The sequence below is a fragment of the Anoplopoma fimbria genome, chromosome 12, assembly GCF_027596085.1.
Source record: "Anoplopoma fimbria isolate UVic2021 breed Golden Eagle Sablefish chromosome 12, Afim_UVic_2022, whole genome shotgun sequence".
Taxonomy (NCBI): Eukaryota; Metazoa; Chordata; class Actinopteri; order Perciformes; family Anoplopomatidae; genus Anoplopoma; species Anoplopoma fimbria.
In genome coordinates, this window is record NC_072460.1 from 18,942,278 (window position 1) to 18,968,154 (window position 25,877).

The window sequence follows — 25,877 nt, forward strand, 5'->3', positions numbered from 1 at the left end:
CAAACATCAACCTGTTGGTGGCGCTAGAATAAGAGTCAGAAGATCATCAAAGTCAGCAAGATTCCTTCATCTGGGGACCAGAAATGTTTGTAAAAAGTTTCATTAATCTGATTTTTCTGTCTGAACCAAATTGTTGGTTGACCGCAAGATGCGCAACAGCAGGAAAAAGACATCCGTGTTTGTCGACGGGTAGAAATGATCACACAAACTTTTTTCAAAATAAAAACAAGATAAACACTTTTCAGAAATTCTTTGTAAAATATATTTTGGTCCAAAAGCTGATTTGCAAAAATACAACATGTGCAATCACCGAGTAGATGAGGCATCATACAGAGTGACCTGTAGCTACACTGCATCGCTAGTGTTAAAGGAATGCTCGACATGTCACTGTGTTTAGCCTAACTGCAGAAGCTCCTGAAATGTAGTGTTATTGACAACAATGTATCCCGCTTATCACTAAATCTCAAATGTCATTACAATACACAGACAGTAGTTCCTATTGCTAGATTTGTCTAAATCTTATCCTATCACAATGATTCACATAACACATTTGCCATTTTAATGCACAGAACACTACATCCAGAATGATGATGGATGGGCTCATTCTCAGGAAGTATTGCGATATTGACTTACACATGAAGGTATTTCATTAAAAAGCCTAAAATTTGGACATGTCACTTCATTAACGCAGACCCAGCTCTGTGAGTAAGAGGAAACGCTCCGAGGTCAGCCACCCCTCGTTCTCTTTACAGGCTCCGGTAGCTGAGAGATGCCGGACTTGTTTACAGGCTGAATTATTTGATGTGCTTTCCATTGAATTTACACACATTTACCATTCCAATTGACGAGGCTGTTCTTTACATTTTCTTCAAATTTAGTAGACTTTGGTGGGAAATCATATCTGATCTGTTCAAATTTCATTTAACTGTCCCAACAGAGTTGGATTAAATTGTGTGCAAAACACAAATCCTGCAACAATAAAGCTTTGATCCCACACATTTGGCACTCTAAACATTCAAATGGCCTGCTTCAATAGATAAATAATATTATTTCTAAAGTGTAGAGTCTAAACTACCATTATTGTTTTAATACCTATTTCCATTTAAAGATTATTCTAGGATGTAAGGAATAGTTTAAAGTTTTGGGAGCTACGTTTATTTGCTTTCTTACAGAGAGATGAGGATTGTTACCAATACAAGGCTACAGCCAGCGCCTACTTAGCTTAGCAGGAAGGGTGGAAACAAGGGGGAAACAGCTAGGCTGGCTCTGTTACGATAACTAAATCTGCCAAAAAGCTCCTCTAAAGATCACTGATTAAAATGTTTTAGCACATTTGTTTAAGCTGTATAAAAACGTGTACATAATATCTCATAAACCTCATTTGGTTACCTCTGGACAGAGCCAGGCTAGCTGTTTACCCAAATCCTAGTCTTTATGCTAAGCTAACTGTCTCCTGGTCCTCCTATAGCTTCACGGTTAAAAAGGTCCCTTGTGGAGTTTTCTTGTAAACAAACAAAAGTAGGACTGGGCAATATGGAGAAAATCAAACATCTCAATATTTCTGTCCAAATACCTCGATATCAATATCTTGAAGATATTGTAAGGTTGACCACTGGTGCTTTTACAAAATATTTACACAATTACATTTTGGACATATAATCATCAGTAATGTGAATATAAGTGTCTGGTAGGTTCAGAAATTTACATCACTTCCCTGTAATGCAGCCGTTAAAACCGACATTTATGCCAAATTTCCAGATCCAAAATCTAAGAAAATATCTGGTCTCCTATCCCAATAGATCATCGATATATTGCCCAGACCTTAACAAAATAAGTGTTTACATTCATTGACAACATAATGGTTGTATCCTTGAGGTCTAATACGCATGTTGAATACATTTCCTTCCTCATAAAACACTTTCAAAGCTGAGATTTTAAAGCCAGCATTGTTTACATCCACGTTCACTGACTAGCAGTCTATTTCTTCTTCTTCACCGCTTTGCGTGTTACCACCACTTGCAGATCAGTGGAATAGTGGGACACCGTTGGCAGGACAGCGGATTGTGTGCATGCGTCCACATGCACGAGAAACAAAACAGGGACTCGCTCAAATAAATGACTCTATAACTCTACGAGAGGTTAAAAACTCCACAGGGACCTTTGACACACAGGAGAGTGATATTAATCTACCCAATTAACTTTTGCAAGAAAGTAAATAAGCACACTTCCGGAAATGTACGTTTAGTTCATGTCTGGGAAATAAGAAGACAGAAAAGAAAACTAGTATTTGATCTTGCACTGATGTGGTCTAACACTGATCAACAGCAGTTTGTTTCCATGTATACTAATGCTCCAGAGTTAAATCCTATAAAGAGTGCTTAATATCTATAAGAAATGCATCTTACATCTTAAAAATAAATAAATGCGTCAGAAGTAGTACATTATGTTGCTACAATGAGAGGAGTCTCATCTCAGATCACCACATTTAAACAATGATCTTAGTGTGTGCATACTATTTTTGGTCAAAGGTAAAAATAGCTCTCAGTTGAAGCGACTTATGGCAGCGCTCATTGCCTAGTGTTACGCAAAGATGTTAAAGATGAAGTCGCGAAATCGTTTGGCGTACTGCTCGGGGTGGACTGTGGAGATCTCGGCACCGGCCTGCAACAGAGAGATGGACACAAAGAGCAAAAAAGAGGAAAATGAAGGGTCAACAACATCATCTGTTTACATTCTATAATTCATGACATGACATGAGAGCGAACATCAAACGTTGGCCCTCCGTGCAGGTACCACTGGGTGTTTTGAAGAACCCGACAGCAGCCCTCCACCTCTTTCCTTCCTCTCTTGTGCTACTCACCCCGTGTTTGACAGTTTTTGCTGCATGAGCGGCTTTCTTCTTGGTGTCGTACTGAGTAAGTACGTCAATCAGGCCCATGAAGTAAACCTCCCTCTGAGGCGCTCCTGGGATTAAAGAACAATCGGAGTTATTTTATTGGGCTCGTATTGACGGTATTGTATTGGGACATGTCTTAATAATCATCACGATTCAGGCTCCCTGGTAAGAAATGAATGTAAAAAGCCTCGGAAACTAGATCATTATCATTTCTCAAATGATCTGATGACGGTAGAGATGATCTCATATGAAGAAGACTTCAGAGAAACATTCAGCACAAACAGATTCTGTCTTTGGACGGGCTTTAACCAACTATTAATCTGCAGATTGTTTTCTCCATTAATCAATATAAAATGTTGGTAAACTGTATAAAAAATAAAATAAATAAAAACATAGCTGAAGGTGATGTCCTCAAATTTCATCCTGTTCAACAGGCTAAAACTCAGATTTATTAATTTTACATAGATATAAAAACAGAGAAAAGCAGCAAATCCTGACGCCAGGAACGGAACTGAAAATTCAGTAGAAAATTCTACAGCATGTTATCTTATATAATGCACATGAATGATACTCATGAGTTCAATGCAGCTAGGACACGCTGTTCAAATTTTGAATTTGGGTAAAATAAAGCACTGGTATAGGACTGGTAGTTTAAAGCTAGAGTGGCAGACCTTTTCATATAAATGAATGTCTGTTACATTCAAGCACTTTCCAAACGAGTTCACACAATGCTGATTTAGCCTTCTGCTGCCAGGGAAAGCTCTCTGGATTTCTCAGTATACCAGAGAGGATTCAAATAATACCATTTCAAATTACTCTCACTACCAGTGGGGGGAGACAAAAGTTCCCACTCTAGCTTTAAGTATCAGGATCAGTATCGGGAGAGAGAAAGTCAGATCTGTGCATTGCTGCATAAAACAAGCATTTCTTTTCAAAACATCACTATTTAGTTTCATTATTCTTATTTTGTGGCCTTCACCAAGTATTCACCTGTGCAGCTACCGAAGGCGTACACATCCACATAGGGGTCGAACTCCCCGGGCCCCAGAGGTTTGCAGGAGGACATGTAACCAGCGATTCCCTCTGGAGAGGTGCCATACGAGCCCGCCGTGGCGCCCGCTGCCAGCCCGTTCTCCGCCTCTGGTTCTTCCTCGTTAGAAACCTCCTCGCCCTCCTCCTCATCCCGTTCAGCTCGACCCACGTCGTGGATACCGAGCAGCAGGCTGTAGTCCATGATCTTCAGCCTCACCAGAAACTGGGGACAATGGGAGAGGGACATTTGTCAGGAAGCTTTTAAAACAAGGTTTAAAGAAAGCATCAATTTACTGTGAGACAAAGATAGAAGGTAAAACAATGCTGGTAAATTAACTAGAGCTTAAACAATCCACAATTATTTTGATAAACTATTAATCATTTAACTAATTTCTTAAGAAAAAAAAAAAACACTTTCAAAGCCTCCAACTCCTCAAATGTGCCTCTTTGGTGTCTTTTTTTTTTAGCTCTGAATTATTGGTCTAAATTGTGACAGGCATTTTTTCATAACAAATTTTTGACTAAATCGCAGTTTTATTGATGATAAAAAGGAAAATTTGTTGCAGCCCTAGAGCTATCTCACAGATGGGAACCCGTATTGTTTATGTTAGTGGTGAAATTAAACACCATTTTCATCATCCATTCATCTGCTGATTTTCTTCTTGATTCAACAGTCAATCATTTGGTCTTTCAAATGTCAGTAGATAGCAAAACAATTCCCACTAATAAGATCCCCGGTCCCACGGTGATGTCTTCAAATACCTTGTTTGAACTGTGAAACAGTACACAACCATTGTAATCATTGAAGTGCCAGCACTCTTCTCCCAGAGCAACTCCACACATGCAGGTCTTGGTTTTTGAATGTTTTATTAAATATGCTCATTTGAGAAGTTGAGAAGAAAAGGACTTAAAAACTACTAAAATTGCTGCTGATTAATTTTCTATCATTCCAGTAATATATTAATCCTTTTATGTTCATTCCAATCAAGGCATTTAATATCTAAATGTACCTCTTTAACTTGTAAATGAATCCTCCTGCTGCTAAAATGGCATCACAGGAGAGGGGAGTCCGTTATGTGCCGACGCTGCCACTTTGTGGCAGAACGGAGCAACAACAGTGAAGTCTCACATTTAACAGGCCACCTACCTCCACATCTTTGTTGAGTTTCTCCATGAACTTCTCCTTCTGCTCATCCGTCACATACACCCTCTGCATGTTGTTCCTGAAGTCCATGTCCTTAAAGGTAGGGAGTTCTTTTCCCTTCAGAAATAAAACACATCTTTAGCAGGTCACATGGGATAAAATGAAGACAGCTGGGCACACCAAGACATACAATGGAGAGTAGGCATTATGTTTCTTTTACCCTTTCTTTGTCACTTGCTTCACGAGCCACCAGAGAGCCCTGCAAGAACAAATTGCTATAATTAAACAGGCAAGATGCTTTTTAAAATTGTGTCCTAAAAAAGTTCAGCCCACCACCACTGATCACTGAAAAGAGAAGAACGGAGTAGAAGACAATAGAGATCTCCTGATGCTGCTGCAGCGTTTATTGATGTTTATGTGCAGGCTGCAAATGTAACATATAATATATTTAATATCAATGTTATTCAGTGGCTTTTATTTTCCACCTTATGTTATGCGTTCTATCTATTCAGATTTGATTTATTTACATTTTAATCTAATTTTACCAGGTGTGTTTTATTTTCAATCTTATCTTGCATTAATATTGGCATTCTATCTCTTTGTCTATGTTCATTATAGTCTTTTTTCCGTCATTATAAAGCACTTTGTTCTGCATTTCTGGTATGAAAGGTGCCACACAAATAAAGGTTATATTATTACACAAAAACAGAAGAGAATGAAGTCACTTCTGGTCAATTAGGTGCGAGTTGCCTTAATTGCTGTGCATCTGAGGGCCATGTTAGAGAAAACTCATTTGTAAATAACTTGCTCATTGCTTTGCGAACCAGTGATGAGAAGCGGAACGTGTGATTAACTGTTGTGAAGTTCCTCCTCACCTTCAGGTCGTACTTCCTGTGTACAACCAGTCTGTGGCTGAACATGTTCCTCATGACGATCAGGTAGGTCTCCTCGCTGTCCACGCTCACACGGTACATACCCAGGAACTGAGGCAGCAGGGTGCTGCCATGACACTTCACTATGTGCTGCAGAGAGGAAGCTACTGTGAATTTGCATGGCAGGTGAAGAGAGTGTAACACTGTTGTCGAGGGCAGCCTCAATGATTCACATATAAATAGTAAAAACACAGTAGGAGCGGATTTACAGTTGAAGGTGAATACACGAATGGTCTTAAAAGGCATTCATTGTGCCATATTTAAAAAGGTCACTTTGAATGAAAAGCAATTACTGAGTGCATCCAGGTTGGACTTTAAGCGGCGCTCAGTCCGTTAAAATAGACACTCACTTCAGACTGACCTCATTCAGAGTCCCCTGAAACACACTGGGCAGGATGTTCAGAGACGTCAGAATACCGTTTTGTGTATTGATATTTTTTAAAATGTCTAACTCCTGGGTGCCTGTACCAGTAGAAAAACAGACTAAAGCAAAATGGGTTCAATCTCCTCATAATTATCCAGGAGTCTCAGTGAAAACAGAGAACAGGTATCATGTCTTTGTCACAGCAGGAACTTGACTTGTTTTGAGGTATTGTTTCGATAACTCCTCACGCCAACAACCAGTTTTTCTACATCCACTGCGTCACTTTCAAAATATATAGAACTGCGAGCGGGGCGATTGTGGCTCAGTGGTCGAGCGGGTCGCCCTTCAATAAGAGGATAGGCAGTAGCCCATGTCGATGTTGGGCAAGACACTTAACCCCAAATTGCTCCCATAGATTGTGCCTTCAGTTTATGAATGTATGAAAACAACAACAACATAAACAGCGCTATGAATTATTTTTGTTGAAGGTTTGTTTGCAGTATAATAGCCCTATATCTTTACTTATGAATATTTGGCAAAAACCTAAGATGACAAGTTTCCATCTTTAATCTCTGTTTGTGAGCATAACTAATGTGTGTGTGGTCTAAAGGACGTATTTGGCCTTCCGAGGCTGTCATGTAAATAAGAAGTGCAAAAACAATACAGAAAATGTTTGTTTGAATCGCTGGTCCGAATCCCTACACCTACCAGAAACGAAAAATCCTGATCCTCAACACAACAGAAACATCCACATAATGCCTGAATTCCAAATCTACAACAATGATAAAGCCTTCTGCAGCAAAGCCATCCTGACTGGCCCAAATGTTTTAGTACAGGATCTCAATGTTCAGTTATTTTGCAGCTGAAAAACAAATATGTAAATAACTCAGTATGTCCCTGAATACTAAACAGGTGTTCAGCATGCCAAAAGTGTAACCCTGGAACTAAACGATGACAAGAAAACCCAATGCAATACACTGCACCCTGCAAACTGTCATGATGAATGAGAGAAACTGTGCAATGCCAACACACATAACAATGAGTTCATTCAGGGCCAAGTGAATAAAAAAAATAAAAAACCCACTCTGAAACAGAGCTGCCATTTTTCCCCCTCATCTCCCTCCCAGTTCCATGTAGGCTGCGTAACCACAGGCTACACATTCCAAAAAGAGCTCAAAGCAGCCAAATGTTTACCCAGTAGCATGTTTAGCCTGAAGTGAGACCTAGTTTTGAAGTATCCAACAAGACTCGGCCACATAAGCATGACCACTGTTAACAGGCCGGGCAGCAAATGTAAAATAAAAACCTCAAACAAACAAAATAGAGGGGAAAGTCACATCACGCTATTCTCTTCAACAAGCGCACTCCGCTATGAACATATGCAAATATTCATGTCAACACAGCTATGTATATCTTCAGTAAACCAACACTCACAACAGAGTGTTTGTTCCCTATGCTCCGCAGTGCCTTAACCTTGATGATAAGAGGTTTTGTTTTGTTTGTATTCTCATTCAGTTTCCCCACAGGGAGGTCAGTGGTCAGTTTGAATGAGGCACCTTTAAGCCAAATTTAGGGTCTTGCTCAAGGACACTACAGCCGGTAAGATGTTTGCCATCCTCAGAATATATAGCAGTCCATACACCATATCAATTTACATCATTTTCAGCAGAGACAGAGCAGAAAACTCCTGCTGTTTGTGTTTCTTGACATCAGCATGATATCTGCAGACAGCAGGCTAGTTGGCGTTAGCTACCCAGCAGGACGAGACAGAAAGCAGAATCTGCAGACTTTTCAGCTGACTCCCCTAGAGGCTTCATCTCTCGTGACCCGATAACACCTCATCAACAAACAAACTGAGAGCGCGTATCAGTGTTCAGGACCTTTCAGTTTGCCCCTCTTGTAGATGTGACTGTTAAAGTCACATAGGTTTCAAATAGTTTAAGGATTTACAGTATATCTCCATGGACATGGCAAGGAAGTCTTAACGTATAGAGAGGTGCACTAACACACCATAAGATTTTGGGCTTTTCAAGAGATTTGTTGACAGAAAGAAAAATATAGACTATCGGCAGACTTTTCCTTTAGTCATCAGACCTCACCTGGTGATACTCAGACAGGATGCTGTGCATGTCTGCAACATCCTCGCTGGAGATTTGCTTGATGACCAGCGTTCGGTCGTAGGAGTTGAGGAGCAGACCTTCTCCCTGGTCCTCTACGCTCCTCATCGGGGGCTGCGTGTCAACGAAACCTTAACAACATGATGAGGTGTAGAGATTATCTACTAGTTTAAAGCACAATTATTGTAAAATAATTATATTTTTTAGACACAGACCAAATTGATATCACATACATTCCAAAAAATGACATACCTGATAGTCCAGATCCTCAATACCAAAACGTTCCCTTAGGTTTCGGAAGACCTGAGGACAGTATTCTTTAAACTTGAAATGTCCTGGAAGATTTTCTCTGCAAAAGGACATGAAGCCGTCTTAAGACACGCACAGATCTTCCACATGCCCTTTACAAATTCTTAAAAAAACCTGTTAAATTCTACAGTCCAACACAGACTTCAGGACTTTGTTATCAGTTTATGATCTTCTGCAAGTTTGGCGTAACGAGAGACAAGACAGTGTCTGGAACGTTTTATATGTTATTTACATTTAGACTAATCTTGCTTCAGTCTGAGAACTTCTGTCTGTGTCTTACTTGTTAAAGAGGTGGTTGTTGACTTTGATCTTGGTGTTGGCTTTAAAGTCGTCAGGCAGCAGCATGACAGGAACAGGCACCTGGTTGAGATCATTGATCTGAAAGAAATAAGATAAATGCCGAAAAAACACATTTATGACGTTAGTCTCTAAAATAGGGCTGCAACAAACATTTATTCTCATCAAGTAGTCTTCTGTACGCTTTATAATTATTAGTAGATTAATCAAATTGTCGAAGAAAAGTAAATGAATCTGCAACTATTTTGGTAATTGATTTATCATTTAGGTCATTCTTTTCTCAAGTAAACATCTATTCTCTGTTTATGTTTCTTCAGTGCCTCAGATTGATTGTAAACTTAATATTTGGGGGTTTTGAACTGTAGACGGGACAAATGGCACAACAAGAACATGCTGCATTGGGATCCTGAAACAGGGTTTTTTGCGGTTAAAAAAAACAATAGTTAGTTACAGCCCTACTCTGACTATTACCTTCTCAATAAGCCTAACTGATTGGTCTATCGGGCATCAAAAAACCCTGAAAAATGTACATCAGAAAAGTAATTTATACAACTGAAAGTGTGACGTTACATAACGTTAACTTGTTCAATAGGGGAAGAAGTTCTCAGATCTTTAAGATAAAATAGAAATATCCCAGATTAAATATGCTCTGTTACAAGTATAAATTCTAAATTCCAAAATATACTTAAAATTACTCATTTCGGAATAATAACAAACTGTATTGCTATCTTACATTTATTGATGCATTTATGTGAGCATCACGTTATTGTGGCAGCTGGTAAAAGTGGAGCAAATTTCAACTACTTTATATACTGCTGGGTAACTTAACCCTTAATACACTATAATGTCATGTATTAGTTCATGTATGTGTTGTATTAATAATCTGAATCTGTAAAGTATCTGGTAGCCAATGATGTCAAGTACAAGTAAGGGAGTAAAAAGTACTATTATTGTAGTAGAGTACAACATACAGTACCAGTCAAAAGTTTGGACACACCTTCTCATTCAATGGTTTTTCTTTATTTTTATTTGTTTCTACATTGTAGATTAATATTGAAGACATCCAAACTATTAAGGAACACATATGGAATTATGTGGTAAACAAACAAATGCTCAACAAACCAGAATATGTTTTATATTTTAGATTCTTCAAAGTAGTTGAATGAGAAGGTGAGTCCAAACCTTTGACTGGTACTTTAGGACTAAATAGGATTACAGAATAGCACTTTAGTAAACATAGTTAGTAGGTTAACATTACATTCCACCACTGCATTTGCTTTAAAGTGCATTCAATGGACCATAATATTCAATATGAAGTTAACATACTAGTGCTCCTGAACTTCTTTTAGCCTAGTCCCTTCATTCATGTCAATATCATTGTATTAGCTGTTAACAACAACAACAACAGTCTAACAGGTGTCCAGGTGTGACAAAGTCAGAATCTGAGTGTAACACCAGCACCTTGCTAAATGCTAAATGCTAACTCAGCTAGCTCCATTAGCATTAACTTTAGCTTCCCACGGGCTCACCGAGTGATTGACGCCCCACATGAAGACGCTCAGGACGGGGTCGCTGGCTCGAAACACCTTCACCTTCTGCTGCACGAAATGTTTCTTCTTTGTTTTGGTCTTCGGAGCCAAAACCACCATGGGACTGGACGCGGCCCCGGAGTTACCGAGGGCAGCCATGATCCGTGGACGGGCTCTCTCTGCTCGTCTCCGGGTGCAGGCGGTGACCCTTCTTCCTGATGCTAGCGCTGCTAAGCTAACGTAGCTAACGTGTTTCTCTCTCTCTCTCGTCGCACCTGTGGAGCTCCGGTTCTGCTACACTGACGCAGATGTTCTACCGTTTAAACCTGCGTGATGAATCATTGCTCAACTTCAGTAACGCCCGTCTACATACTTCAGAATCACCGCTGACAGTCCACCGACGCCCCCTCCAGCCCACCCGTGTTATTATCAACCACGTGGTGAGTTCATGATTGACAGGTGGCATCGACCAATTAAATCGATACTAATGCGTCATGTGACCACAAATGGGCGGGCGGACCGGTATTGAGTGGTGCGTTCACGTTGAGGAGGACGGTCGGAGTTATCGCCATTTATACATATGTATTTATATTCATACAAATATACATAAATATATATTTAAATATATACATAAATATATATACAGTACCAGTCAAAAGTTTGGACACACCTTCTCATTCAATGTTTTTTCTGGCAGCTGGTAAAAGTGGAGCAAATTTCAACTACTTTATATACTGCTGGGTAACTTAACCCTTAATACACTATAATGTCATGTATTAGTTCATGTATGTGTTGTATTAATAATCTGAATCTGTAAAGTATCTGGTAGCCAATGATGTCAAGTACAAGTAAGGGAGTAAAAAGTACTATTATTGTAGTAGAGTACAACATACAGTACCAGTCAAAAGTTTGGACACACCTTCTCATTCAATGGTTTTTCTTTATTTTTATTTTTTTCTACATTGTAGATTAATTTGAAGACATCCAAACTATAAAGGAACACATATGGAATTATGTGGTAAACAAACAAATGCTCAACAAACCAGAATATGTTTTATATTTTAGATTCGTCAAAGTAGTTGAATGAGAAGGTGTGTCCAAACTTTTGACTGGTACTATAAGAATATAAATATATATATATAATTTAATCCCCCAAAAATCAACTCATAATCTGTACCTGAATACAATACTACCATGAATCCCTCCTGATCATTCACTCATTCATTCGTTCATCATGCATGGTTTCCATATAACTAACTGTCTTGTTAAATTTTTACCACCTGACCTGCTCCTCCCACTAGCTCAACTGCATCCCACTTTCCTGATCATATATATATATATATATATATATATATATATACAGTACCAGTCAAAAGTTTGGACACACCTTCTCATTCAACTACTTTGAAGAATCTAAAATATAAAACATATTCTGGTTTGTTGAGCATTTGTTTGTTTACCACATAATTCCATATGTGTTCCTTCATAGTTTGGATGTCTTCAATATTAATCTACAATGTAGAAAAAAATAAAAAATAAAAATAAAGAAAAACCAAAAGTGGGAAGCAGTTGAGCTAGTGGGAGGAGCAGGTCAGGTGGTAAAACTTAACAAGACAGTTAGTTATATGGAAACCATGCATGATGAACGAATGAATGAGTGACTGATCAGGTGGGATTCATGGTAGTATTGTATTCAGATGCAGATTATGAGCTGATTTTTTGGGGATTAAATTGAGCATTACAGATTTTGATACCTGCTCCTAAATGCTTAAATTGTGCTTTCTTGAATACTTTATTTAACTGCAACATGTTCCTATAAAAATATACCGTGCAATATTCAATATTTGAATTACTGAAATTACTGAAATGTCGAGATCAGTCTGTAAAACATTCACATATACCCCCACAACATTAATTCCTATTGGAGCAAGACTATTGATGAAAGGCCCCACAGGTGTGTTATCAAACTTGATTAGAGCTCCTCTCGGGACTTTGTAATGTTCTTACACTGTGCTTGACTGACTGTTAGCTTTTTTGCACCTGCTTTTGTTGGAGCAGGGGTCTTATCAGCCAGAATAATGGATAAAACCTGCGAGGGGCCTTTAAACTCATTCAGTTAAGGTGAATGACAAGGATGCTGCTGATCCCCCTCACCTGTGTGCTGTGCAGACTTTAAAGACACACGGAATGTAATAAAAAGCATCTAACATGGTGGCTTTGGGATTTTTACTTCTGTTGATGATGTAAATCCGGCATTATCTTTACTTTACCCTCTCGAAAACTCCCACAATGGCACAAAAAAGTAGTGCACATTTACATGAATTCTTCGTTCAGCCATCAATCCTATGATGCAATGCTCCGTAGAATGCTGACGCAAAATTACAATGATTTATAAGTGAACGACATCTTAATGTACAGCATGAATGTTTTTTAATCTCGTTATCAATATGAACGCACTGCACACTTTGTGAGGTGTGACATAACTGCTGTGCCAATGTTTATAACAATGTGTATGTAACAATCTTTATGCAATGTGAGTTTCCTCCATTTAATACTCTGAATGTATTGATGGTAAGTGTCATAACACCCTCATCGTGCTGTATATAGGACTACATTAAAAATCCAATCGTCAAGGCTTAAATCCTTAAGGGAGACTCCTCATCTATGTGAAAAGAAAGACTTGAGATAACATCATCTGTATTTCCTGATGTATTGATCTTTTTTCCATCCTGCTAAACCTTTTATTTACAGTCGTATAGAATCAGGGGGTTATCAGCATCAGAGGCCGCCTTCAATAGGGGAGGTTGCTATGAGACGGCCTGAGCTTTAATCCTGTGCTGTATATTAAACGGACAGTGGAGAAGATGTGTGCAGCTGTATGTGTGCCTGATACATGACTGAATGCACCTTTGTTTGTATTTGTGCAAACCTCCTTGGAGTATGTTCATTTACAGAATATTCTACATTTAATCTACATTTAATCTACAGATCACAGGAACCATTGAGACATTATGTTATTGATTTAATAATGGTTTTAACTGGAACATTTACTCTTATCCTACCAACTGGGGTATACTGTTTTTATTTATAAATGTGGATGTGTAGCTTTCATCACAGGAAACATTTTGATATTGATTAGTAGTTGTCAGTGTCCTTTGAAATTGTGCTTGTTTGGGTTTTAGTCAATAAAACTGTCTGAGATGTCACATCAAGAGTCATTAAAAATATAGAGTGTGCAGAAAAACACAGACGTGTGATTTATATAATCAACCTTTATAAGAACTTTGTTGATTAAAACGGGCAAATATGGTAAGAAAAGTGAGGTATATTCTGCATATCTTTTTTACAATTACATCTAATTGCATATAAGATTGTATGTATGAGTATCGTATATGTCACTGTTGCATAAGGCAAAGCAGAAGAACATGGGAGTGCACGTTGACCAATCCTTTATGAGACCAGTATATAGATAATCTTGCAAAAGTGTTCATGCATACATCCTCTGTGTTACGTAGAAGCCTGACTCTCCATATGTCTAACTGATAGTGTGATCATCACTGTGTAAAAGCTGTGTATTTAACTATATAGTGTGTCTATGTGTATTGCAAAGAACTACACTCACTATAGAACATCTGCACTCAACATTTGGGAATGCTTCATATGTCATAAAGGGTGCAATTTACTATAACATTTGAATTTGTCCCCTTTTTTTAAGGCTATTTACAATCCTGAGGCAACAACAACACTTAACACTTAATTAATTATTTTCATACAATTGTAAAAAGTTTGCCAAAGTAGGAAATGTTGCATCTGGTCAGTTACTGTATTGGTGTTGCCTGATGAATGCAAAATATTATTTAGTGTTTGGAATTGAAAATGATGAGTTTGATGTTATGTCATAAATAGGCAGATGATAGATTTATTTATTTCCTGTAAAACATAAGATACTCTCTATCTTCTCAGTCTGCTGTTAGATGACATACATTTAGTGAGAGACATCTCTGCTGGGACCATTAAACCTCGATTTAATGGTTCTTCAAGCCATTCAGTTCAAAAACACATTTCATGTACAGTAGTGATCAATACTTTCTGCCCTGCAATCAAAAACATCATAAAGAATCGCACACAAGAATTGATCAACCATATAGAAGAATACTGTGTTGCAAATTCATATTTTATATGACCCTGGGTGGGGGGGGACACCTTAAATGTTTTGCTCCATCAAGAATTTTCTATAAGGAAAGTTACACATTGTTTCCGTTAAAGTTAATTTCTGTTCAATATATAAACAACACAATAAAATAAAAATCACTTTACTGCAAAAAAAATATATATATATATATAAATATATATATATATATATATATATATATATATATATATATACATAACTCTGCCTGTTTTGTGAAATACAAAGAGTCTTACATTAGCATGTTGTCAAGCCCACATTTGAAAATTAGCAATAAACACAAAGTACAGCTGATGTTGATGGGAATATTAGCTTTACAGGTTTGTGGTCATAAACCAAAGTTTTGGACAAATTAAGGCTGCCGGTGTGACTAAAAATAAATAAAATAACTCTTCCATCATTTCTCACAAAATACGAATTTCTCATCTTTCAAAACGCACAACTCTCCTTTGAACTACTGAAGCAGAAATATAAATATATATGGATGTCTGATGAAAGAACTACAAGCTGGTACTGCCTTTATTACACTTCTCACAAGAGGAATGTAATTCTTCCAGACAGCTCCATGTCACCGGCTCTGTCAACCTCGTTCTAGCTCAGTGTCCCTGCAGTTATGGCGAGCTGTTATTATTAATCAACCCCCTCCCATGTTCTGCTGAGAAAACATTTATGGCTCTGCTCATCAGCTTTTTAACTGTAGACTATAGAAGGAGACTGTGTGTATGAATAACTGTTTAGCTTATTTGCCCAAAATATTAATATAATTCATAATACGTGTTTAAATTAGACATCTGAACAAAGAAATATCCCAGCTGTCCTCTTACAGCAGAAAAGTCTGATCCATAATCAATTAAATGCATCCTGGTCCAGATCAATTTGATCAACACATAAAGACGCTACAACTGTGCATGGTTTGAGGAGCTTACAGTGTCTTCAGAATGTAACTCATTACAATAACTCAAGTACTACTCCCCTGCTTCTCAGCCTTTTTCTGTATTTCAATAAGAACAAAAAACATATAATATTAAACTAAGTGCAAAACATAATATTTCCTTCTATCTATTTGTATACTCTTTGTTTAAATTTTCTTGTGGGCAAAAATTATTTATTTCTTATTTCAAGGCTCTGGATTCTATCAGTGCTATGACATTTTCCCGACAGACTGAAGTTCATATCCCAAACCTAACGGACATACATACTTAATTACTTAATATAAATTATAAGCATCCAGTTCTGACATTTAACCAGCACCACCGCAGTGGAGAGGGTCTACCCTCTGAGCACCACCGCCAGAGGCCTCCAGGAATTCAACACCTTCTTCCTGCAGTGATTCAGTAGATTAACAGAGAGAGATGTTTATTTATTTGAACCCTGACTGACTTGTGTTTGGAATGAAAGCATAGTCTGCAAGAAAGGGAATACATATTTGTGTGATGTGATGTTTTTCTTGTCTATAATATATAGATTTGCTATTAACATACATGCAATGGAACTAAGATTTGAGATCGGACTCCAGTCATCCAGTTTTAAAGCATCTGCAGTATGTCATTCATTATAGTATTCTTTTAATAGGCCTTTTTTCTCAGCAGAAGAAGAAGAAAGCACAGGTATTACTAATAACATTAACAAGGGCTTTGTTCTATCCATGTGTCCCAGTAATTTGAATCATTTTGTATTTAATTGTATTATTAATGCTGTACATTTCCCGCTTTGACATGTCAAAATATACAGCTTTCACAGCTGTCAAATCTTAACTTGAAATAAATTCTTGAGCTGGGAAAACTTGAAAGTATCTTTGACCTTTCAGAATATATCTAATTAATAGCATTACTTATTCAGAGAACAACCAGTCAGTCCATCAGAGGTACAATAACAGGAGATTGTGTCATTGACATTTAAAGAAAAGGACGTCATAGGAAGTCACTTCTGGTGTGACTAATTAGATAATTAAAGTTGTATTTTGGCTGCCATCTTGTTGTCTTATCTTCATCGTCTTTTCCCTGCATGTGGTTTTTGTTACACTTACTGTGGATAACTGCCATGTGGGAATACTTAATGATGGATGTTGGCTGTACTTTTTTCTTTTTTGCATGTATATTATATTCTCTATATTAATCATCTCAGAAAGGGCTCTTGACCACCATGGTGAGAACCATACTGTATATATATATATCATATCACTACCGACTAATAACTCACAAGATATCAAACTGCAGCACCCGTAAACATTAAGCTATAGTCTCAGCTCCTAAATCCAAACCAGTTATCATGTCAAGTTGTCAAATGCTTTTAACATCTTTTCTTAAGTCTCCTGGTGCTCTTTTTGTAAAAGGAAAAATGCAACCTAAAAACCCACAATTTTCCATGAGGCCAGGCTCACTCCAGCTTTTCACACTTTTTACACACTATTCAGTAAAAAGAAAAAAAGTTTTGTATAAAAAAGCATATTCAACAGATTAACGCCTACTTTTACTTTTGCTTTGAGAAGATATTAAAAAAACCCTCTATTGCCTCCCTGCTTTGTGTCTCAACAAAGTCTGCTCTCTGCATCATGTAGTTCAGTAAAGGAGATTCATTCAAACACGAGAGGATTAATGGACAAGAAATAATAAAGTCTCTTAACACAGCGTAATGGTTTTCCTGAAACAACTCAAACACTGTGACTGCCCTTTGATTTTTTGTGCTAATTTTAGACAAGAACTCTTGGGGATGCAGTGGATAAATAATTCATTCTCACAGAAGAACAGCACTTTTTGTTCTCTTTTATCAAAACGAATATTAAAAGATATTATACTAGCTGTTACCCAACATATGATTTATTCATGATCTTTAAATAAAGCTCAGTGTGGTAAAGCTGCTTTATGGCGTTAATCTGTGATACACGTTCAGCAGTATTTAGTTAATTTCTCAAACATATCTAAATTTTATTTTTTGTTTCCTCAGGTTGCGTTTGAAGATAGTTTAGAGGAAGTTTTAAAAGATAAAGATGAAGCCAAAGATATAACATAAAAAAAAGTTGTTGGAACAAAGGATGCAACTGTTTGATTTAAAAAATAAAAGTAACAATACCACATGATAAAATAAGTACTCATGGCAGGGTGGCCCCTGTCAGAATAAATATATATTAATATTTACTATATATTAATTTAAGGCTACCTTTGGACAGCAGGTTTCAAGTCCTTTTGCTAAGCTATAAGCTAACCAGCCGCTGGATGTAGCTTCATATTTCACAGACAGATAGACAGAGAGTGGTTTTAATCTTCTCATCGAATCTCGCAAAGAAATCAAATATTTCTACTATTCCTCTGAAGAAAATCACTGTTTATCAAGCAGATCATGCTGTTAAACATTATGACTAAATGGGCCAGCCTGCCATTATTTGTCAGTAGTTTTTCCATTGTATCTCCACAGAAAGTGGTTTGCATTGTCACATCTTTGTCTTTTGTCTGTTTGGACATTTGAGTGTAGGCTTCTGTCAAATTTGATGCACCAAGCAAAGGAAAGTGTTACGACTTTAACTGCCTGAAAAAGTTTAATTTCCAGGAATTAAAGAAAGTTTTCTGATGGAATCTTATCTTAATGACATATTAAAGAATAATATTAAGCAAGCACAATCAGTTCTTTAGTTGAGGCAATGGGTATTCTTATATCGGACATACAGTCAAACAAAACAAGAACCCCCTAACAACATTTATATATATTATATATATATTATTGATCCATGTTGTCACATTGAAGAGAAAAAAAGAATATGGCTGCTCGAGCCACTGGCAACATTTTTGCTGTAGGTCTCTGTGTATTTCTGCCTTCACTGATTCTTCCTCCAATAGACCTTTGTGGCATCTCTTTCTTCCCCAAAAAAATCCTTATATGGAATTACTGTAATCACCACCATTCAGACTGTCCAGAGGGACTTAAATGCTTTATACAATACTCTGGACGTGACAGATGCTACCGCATTAGAAAACACCAACTCTGTGACTATTGACAGTAACCTCACTTTATAGGTGCCCAACTTGCCGTGAAGCTGCATTTAGCTCTAACAAAGCCATCACATATTCTTTTACATATGTTTTGCCAATAATTTTTATTCATGTTATTTACATGCTAAATTGTATGGTTGATGCTTTTTATAGTTTAGAGCTGCAAAAGGAAACTGGGAAAACAAGCAAACAAAGAGGTGATGTGATTAAAAAAACACACGGTAGGATATAGGCTTATTAATGCAAATTAAAACAAAAGAGAATTAAAAGTGTGTCCTTGAAATTATCCATCTGTTGTCTTCTATTCATGGCTGTACTGTTGCTCTACTCCGACATGTGCTAGAGCTACAGTGCAATTCAGTTTATGTAAATCTCTATTCTTTCAAGGAAATACTGGATGAACACCATTTACATTTATTTTAATTCGACACACAAAACGCTAATGACTAAAGAGAACGTATATGTTTATTAGGGTTGTAAAATGTTTTTGTTAATCCAAATTAAACTACAAAGCCTGTTTGCAAATTACGTTAAAAACATAATATCAAACATGTAGAATATACATAATAAATAAATATATTTAAAAGATGGTGAAAGAGATTTTTACAACCTGGAGAGTTGGCTGTGTTGAGATGCACAGGCATGCAGTGATGATGAAAACAACAGCAATAAGACGACAGAGAGAGCAAACTTGTTGGAAATAATTAACATCAAAATATTCTTTCCCATAATGCACTTGCTGTCAGATTTGTTGCATCTCAAAGAGACGATTTAAAGACAACTTTATTTTTATCCTCTGGCTTGGCCGATATGAGCTATAGGAGCTTTCATGGTAATTACCTACTGCCTCCATGCTTGTCAGAAATTATATTGATATAACCTTTTCACACAAAGCGAGTTCCTCTGGAATAATCTGTCGTTATTTCTTTTTTTTCGATTGTAGACAAAGAAAATCCAGTGACATTTTCAAGGTCCAGAAGAGGGGTTTAGTTGGTGCATGAAGAAAAACATTATTGCTACTAACTGAGACCTAAAAGACCTGCCTATCCACACAGGTGTTTTGAATAACTCTGGCTAATAAACCTTTAGTGAAATTAGGCGAAGCTATTCTGGGAATTTCACAATGTCACCAAACTTTAATGATTCATAAAGGGTCCTCATTTCCTGCTGTCACCCCTCTACAGTCACCATTAAATACCCCCCAAAAAAGGATAATAATTTAAAGAACGAGCTAGCATAAAGTGACCATGTTCACCATCCTAGTTTAGCATGTTAGCATCCTACCATTTACTAGTTAGTGCTTAAAACATAAAACATTTTGAGGTCGGTGTGTGTGTACTCCATAGTAGTGGAGACATTTACTCAAAACCACAAATGTGAACCTCATAGTGGTGCTAGAGGAAAAGTTAGATTACCAGGGTACCAAAGTAAGTAGGATTCATCATCTGGGAACAGTGAATATCAGTCCAAAATGACATCACAATCCATCGAACAGTTGTTGAGGTATTTACACCAAAGTAGTGCTGTTAGCGTGGCTAAAAAAATCCATCATTCTGATCAATATTTGGATTATTTAGACAGATAGACAGATTTATCCATGGAAAGATGGCTCTTTGGCTCTGCCTAGTTGGCGTCTACCAATTTAACTTTTGATTAAATACCTTAACAAGTTGATAGAAGCTGGTACGTGATGTGACACCTTTAATAGTCATAGTCAGAAACATACAGCATTGTTAAAACTCGTTCCCTCTCTGTTGTTGTTGTCTGTACTGTTTGTATTTTCCTGTTGATGGTAATGGGATACATTTATATATTAGTATTAATAAAAGGGAGAAAATGTGGACTGTGTGTTCATCAGTTCTGTTGTAGATTGTGCTATATCTGAGTACAATCCAGCCTGAGAGTGTAACCATGAACAGCACAAGTGCACTTGTTATCAGGAGACACGCGCTGATTCTTTGATTAGGTCAGTGTTGCCCATAATGAGTACCGGTACTTGTCAAAACTAATTAACATTAAGCCTGGACGTTCATTTCAAGGCAAAATTAAATTAAACAGGATAATTTTTACATGTCACATAAAATGTCCATCTTTCATTCATTGTTTTTTACGTTTTTTAATGTGCACTTAAATGGTGAGTACAGTATTTACAAACATTTCAAAGAACCACTTATTTTTGTGCAATTGCAACAGATATTATGATGCACATTTTGTGCCACTAAGCAGCGTGAAGTACACTAAAGACAGCTCTCACATACAATACAGATTCAAAAGTACCTCAACTACTACACCACAATTTCAACATGTGTCACTGCAAACAAGAAGAATATCTACAGATATCAGAGGCAGTAAATACTTTTTCTAACAGGTGGAAATAACAGCAATGTTAAACAATAAAAAGTAAGATTTCCGCAAAACATTCCCTAATCCTAATGAAGCCAACAAACCCATTAAGAAATGCTGAAAGTGGTCGCGTCATCATCCGTTTCGTTGCACCTCCTGTTGGGTTTGCCGCTCACCTCCTCCTGCTCTGTGACCTCATTGCTCTCATGGGATGAATCCTTTATCACGCTGTAACACATCGGCACATTGTACTCTGCCGCCTTCCCTTTGTTTCGCCAGTTGCACTTGCAGAGCTTTTTGAACGCAACACGAAACTTCTGAGACATGAGGTTGTAAATGATGGGGTTGATGGCACTGTTGGTGTAGATGCACATGCGACAGAAGAGCAGGAACCAGGTGTTGTGGTAAGGCGGGTCGATAAAGGAGTTGACCACCACCAGTGTCCGATAAGGCATCCAGAGCACGGCGAAGAGGACAACCACCACAGCCAGCATCTTTGTTATCTGTCGATGGAGAGAAGGTGGCAGAGGAGCAAGGGAACAAGGAATAAAAGAGATGTAATTATGGGGCAATAAGGAGGAGGAGTAATTATCATGTCATGGTTTGAGAAGATTTTCTAATAACAAGAGTTTGCAGCAATGCCATATGATTTGTTAGGTTGTACCCACGGACAGCTGCGCTAAATGCTATCATCGGTATGCTAGCATGCTAACAATTACAATGCTAATGGCAAGGCCATTCGGAAGGAATAAGTTTTGATATCTGTTTTTCAAACAAGAACAATGGAGGGTGGGGTGAAAGGAAGCCCTAATAGAGAAGAATGAGACGCAATAATTGTAATATTTGCATAGATTTTAGTCAGTATCTTCTGGAAGGCAATCATAATGTTCCACTTGCTTGTCAACATTTATATATTGAGAGAGACAGAGACGTTCAAACCATTTCGCACCTACACACAGCTGGCTAATCCCAATGTGAAGTGCGTGTAAATGTCGGATTGAAGATTTCGGGAACATTTTTATAAATTGTTGCGCACAGCAGCCTAAATTTAAACTAATGTTTAGGCGGTATGATGTTTGCTTGCTTATAAGCAATTAACACAAAGTACGACTATAGCAGATGGATAAGTCATTAGTTTTCCAGGTATTTGGGCATAAACCAAAGTATTGGACCTGATGATGGTGCTAGATGAAAAGTCAGAGCATCCTGTTCATGAATGTCTGAACCAAATGACATGGCAATCCATTTAATAGTTGTACCACAAAGTCAGCCTCATGGTGGAGCTAGAGTAAAAATAACAGGTAGGATTCATCCTTTAAAAAATCATGAATGTCTGTAAAAAAACATCCAATAGTTGTTGAGATTGTTCGATTCTAAACATAGATATTTTTTCTCATTTACCACATTTATATTGAGGTCTAACTAAAAAGATTTTAATATTTTTCATAAAGATGCATTATACTCTAAACTGTGTGTCAGCATCTACTGTACCTGTTTCCTTGCAGAGAATGCACCTTTACAGGCCTTGTTAGTGCTGTTGGATTGACCCTGGTGAACCGACCCTCCTCCGTCGTTCAGGTGCAAAGGCAGAGGGCTCATGAACAAAATCCTGGCGATGAGACCGTAAAGCACAGTGGCCAAAACGAGGGGGATCACATAGAACAAAGTGAAGTCCAGGAAATAGATTGGCATGTAGTAGTTCCTGGAGACGCGATAGCCACATGTGACGACCACCCCGTTGGTGTAGACGGTTTCATCTGTGTCCACTAAGAAGAACCACATAATGCAGTAGAGGGAGGTGAAGATCCAGACTGCAGCTATGATCCTCTTGGCCCGGGAAACAGTGCATATGAATTGTGCCTTTATGGAGTGACAGATAGCGATGTAGCGTTCGATGGTGAAGGCCGTGATGGAGCAGGAGGACACGTTGATGCCCAGGTACTGAAGATAAGTTATGCACAAGCATCCCGTGTATCCGTATATCCAGAAGGCTACAACATCAGAGATATTAGGCAGCCCCGCAGCCAGGAGCACAATGAGGTCTGCCACAGCCAGACTGACGAGGTAGCAGTTGGTCGGGGTCACCATGTGTTTGGTGCGCAGCACGACCAGCACCACCATGATGTTCCCAGCAATCCCAATTATACAGATGAGCATTGTTAGAAATATTGTTATGACCTGCTCTTCTAGAGGGTTCAGAGGTATTTCTGTCAGATTTAAAACCTGAGTGACATCTTGAAAGATGGTCGTGTTGTTCACCATTGTGTTCTTGGCCACAATTATTCAGTTGTTCTGCAGATAGACCAAACAATAATCCTAAAGAAAGAAACAGAGAGAAACAATAGGGATTGTATGAAATTATTGGACTGGGAAGGGGGTATTTTAATTTTATATTTCATTTTTTTTAAAGGGAGGCACTCCCAATCATATAATTGACTTATAATGGCAGAAAACTGTAACTCCCTCCTTAATGTAAACATTAAAGCGGCTATAATCAATATCTTTACAGTTACAATGTAATGTGAGAATATGACAAAGTGAAAGGGGTCTCTCGTACTGAAAAACCCTATCACATGAATCTTCAGCTCCTTTATAGTGAGTTTGTTTCTGGCTGCCACTTTACTGTTCTAATTCATTTAAAGGTTCTCACAGCATCATTTTCAGATTAAACAGGCAGCTGTTCAGTTAAGAATCCTTACTAACTCACTTTACTCACTACCTGCTCAGCACCAAACAATAGAAATAAAAAGTTAAAGACAAGTTGGTGAACAAAGCGGAGCATTTAGCTGCTAGAGGGCCAGATATTTCCCTCAGGAGTTGGTAGAGACCGAAACAGAAGTAAAAGAGAGTGAATATTGGACTAACATTCATCAGGTGGACACAAATACAACAATTACTCTTCAACGGCTAGATATGTAAATAAGCAACCGTTTGCTAATTCATTTATTATATCAACTCAAAAGTTTATACGATCAATGTTGTGAGAACAACTTTCATGTGAAATCAGCTATTGGAGTATATATATATATATTTAAGGACGGTGTGTAGTATTTAGAGGAATATGGCATATAACATTCATAGCTATAGTGTGTGTATAATCACCTGAAACCAGATTAGAATGAGCCCTTCATATCCACAGAAGGTGCAGATTCTCTTCAGAGTCCAACATGTTGCAACGCCATGTTTCCACATTGCCCATAACATACAAACCAAACACTGATTCCAGCTAGAGCCTTTCTCATTTTTTACTTTATCTGAAGGCCACACACTGTCCCTTTAATGAAATAACAGTAATAAGAAATTTCCAACCTAAGGGCAACAAAAACAACATTATAAATATTCCAGCCACTCTCTATTTTAGAATAAAGACATACCAGGTAAAAGTTTAATAAAGGTCTTAATAAAGGTCAACATCATAAAGATGTGAATTCTGTGTTTCTCCAAACTGATCATTCCTATTAGCTAGTTTACTGTGAAGGGAAAAGGTAAGCACTGGTTGTCCGAATAACAAAGTGCACCTTAATAAATCCATAATGTTCAACTATTTCATCCTTTTCTTTTAAAATAAAAGATCACCTCCTGCTCTCCCAGAAAAGTCAGACTGCCCTAAGCAAAAAGAACAAATACATAACATTCCTCATTTTTTATTATTTTTATATTTAAGCAAACATGATTTATTTTTAAATTCACAGTTGATTAAAGTTAAGAAAATAAATGTGTTAGAGAGTAAATAGATATATATCAAATATTTCTAAGAGAAGAAAATGGGCAGCTTACCATCATTTGTAAAAGACAGCTCTCACTCTGGCGTCAGGTGCATTCACCAAAGAAACACACATGAATGCTTATTCTTTCTCAAGAGTCGCTCGAGTCGTCCCTCCCTCTCTCTCTTTCTCTCATCCCGTATTTTTTTCACAGTGCACCCCTCCCTCTCCTTTACATCACACACCATTACATCCCCACTGCAACACGCTGCCTTGCACACAGCAAACCAACTTAGAAATCAATTCCACCTCCCAACGTTATGTCAACCACTGAGGCCAATGACTGTAACCATAAACCCTGCAATTATGGAAAGAACAGAGGAACTAGCCTGTAATTCATCACACCATCCACTGCAGTGATTGGCCATTCAATTGAAATGGCACTAATTATGAAGTAGACCTTGTTTTGTGTCACAAGGAGACATAATTTGGCTAATTTTTCATCTTCTGTGAAAAGGCTAAATTTACATCTTTAGACATGGTTTTGCACAGATTTAGGAGTGTGGAATTCAAAAAGTATCTTGAGGGACAAAAAGGAACCCATATCATGAGATTAAGATTTTTTATATTCCTTTGAGGGTTTTTCAGCCCCTGGTACTCCGATTGTTCGGTAGCTGCTGATACTGTTACAACCTGTTCCCAAAAGCTGAAAAATTAAGAAATGATCATCCACAAAATCTTTCTCAAAGCTATGAAAATAGATTTTAATAAACCACTCTGAGTTCAGAAAGCTCTTTAAACCTCTTACTGTGGACAGAGCTGAAGGTATGAATGCTAATGCATGACAGATGCTTGCATTTTCATCATTTCAAAGAGTTTTCAGTCCACCAGGCTTCCTCTAATGAATAGATATCAGCTTCACAGAAGAAAAAAATCCTGCAAGGCAGTTTCTGTCCAGGTAATTGTTTGATTGAACTGCTGCATGCTAAGAAGTACATCCTTTACTGTGTCTGAATAAATGTTGTGATTGTTGTGCTT

General features: G+C 37.7%; 2 protein-coding genes across 2 annotated transcripts; both read right to left on the reverse strand.

Moving 5' to 3' along the window:
* Positions 1–244: 244 nt before the first annotated feature.
* Positions 245–11,054, reverse strand: pip4k2ca (phosphatidylinositol-5-phosphate 4-kinase, type II, gamma a). The gene is given in 11 exon segments (XM_054608961.1): positions 245–2,661; positions 2,861–2,964; positions 3,887–4,151; positions 5,076–5,189; positions 5,293–5,331; positions 5,948–6,094; positions 8,468–8,601; positions 8,604–8,616; positions 8,738–8,834; positions 9,075–9,172; positions 10,621–11,054. Coding segments are annotated over 11 exon segments (1,251 nt in total). The 5' UTR covers positions 10,780–11,054; the 3' UTR covers positions 245–2,580.
* Positions 11,055–21,242: 10,188 nt separating this feature from the next.
* Positions 21,243–23,397, reverse strand: LOC129100229 (thyrotropin-releasing hormone receptor-like). Its single transcript, XM_054609807.1, has 2 exons — positions 22,627–23,397; positions 21,243–21,638 (listed from the first exon to the last, which is right to left on the reverse strand). Exons 1-2 carry the CDS (start codon positions 23,395–23,397, stop codon positions 21,243–21,245), a joined length of 1,167 nt encoding a protein of 388 aa, XP_054465782.1.
* Between the last annotated feature and the right edge of the window lie 2,480 nt (positions 23,398–25,877).

Coding starts and splice junctions, on each gene's coding strand:
- LOC129100229 (XM_054609807.1), bottom strand. CDS start 23,397: ATGGTGAACAACACGACCATCTTTCAAGATGTCACTCAGGTTTTAAAT. Junction 21,639..22,626: donor CATTCTCTGCAAGGAAACAG/GTACAGTAGATG, acceptor CTCCATCGACAG/ATAACAAAGATGCTGGCTGT.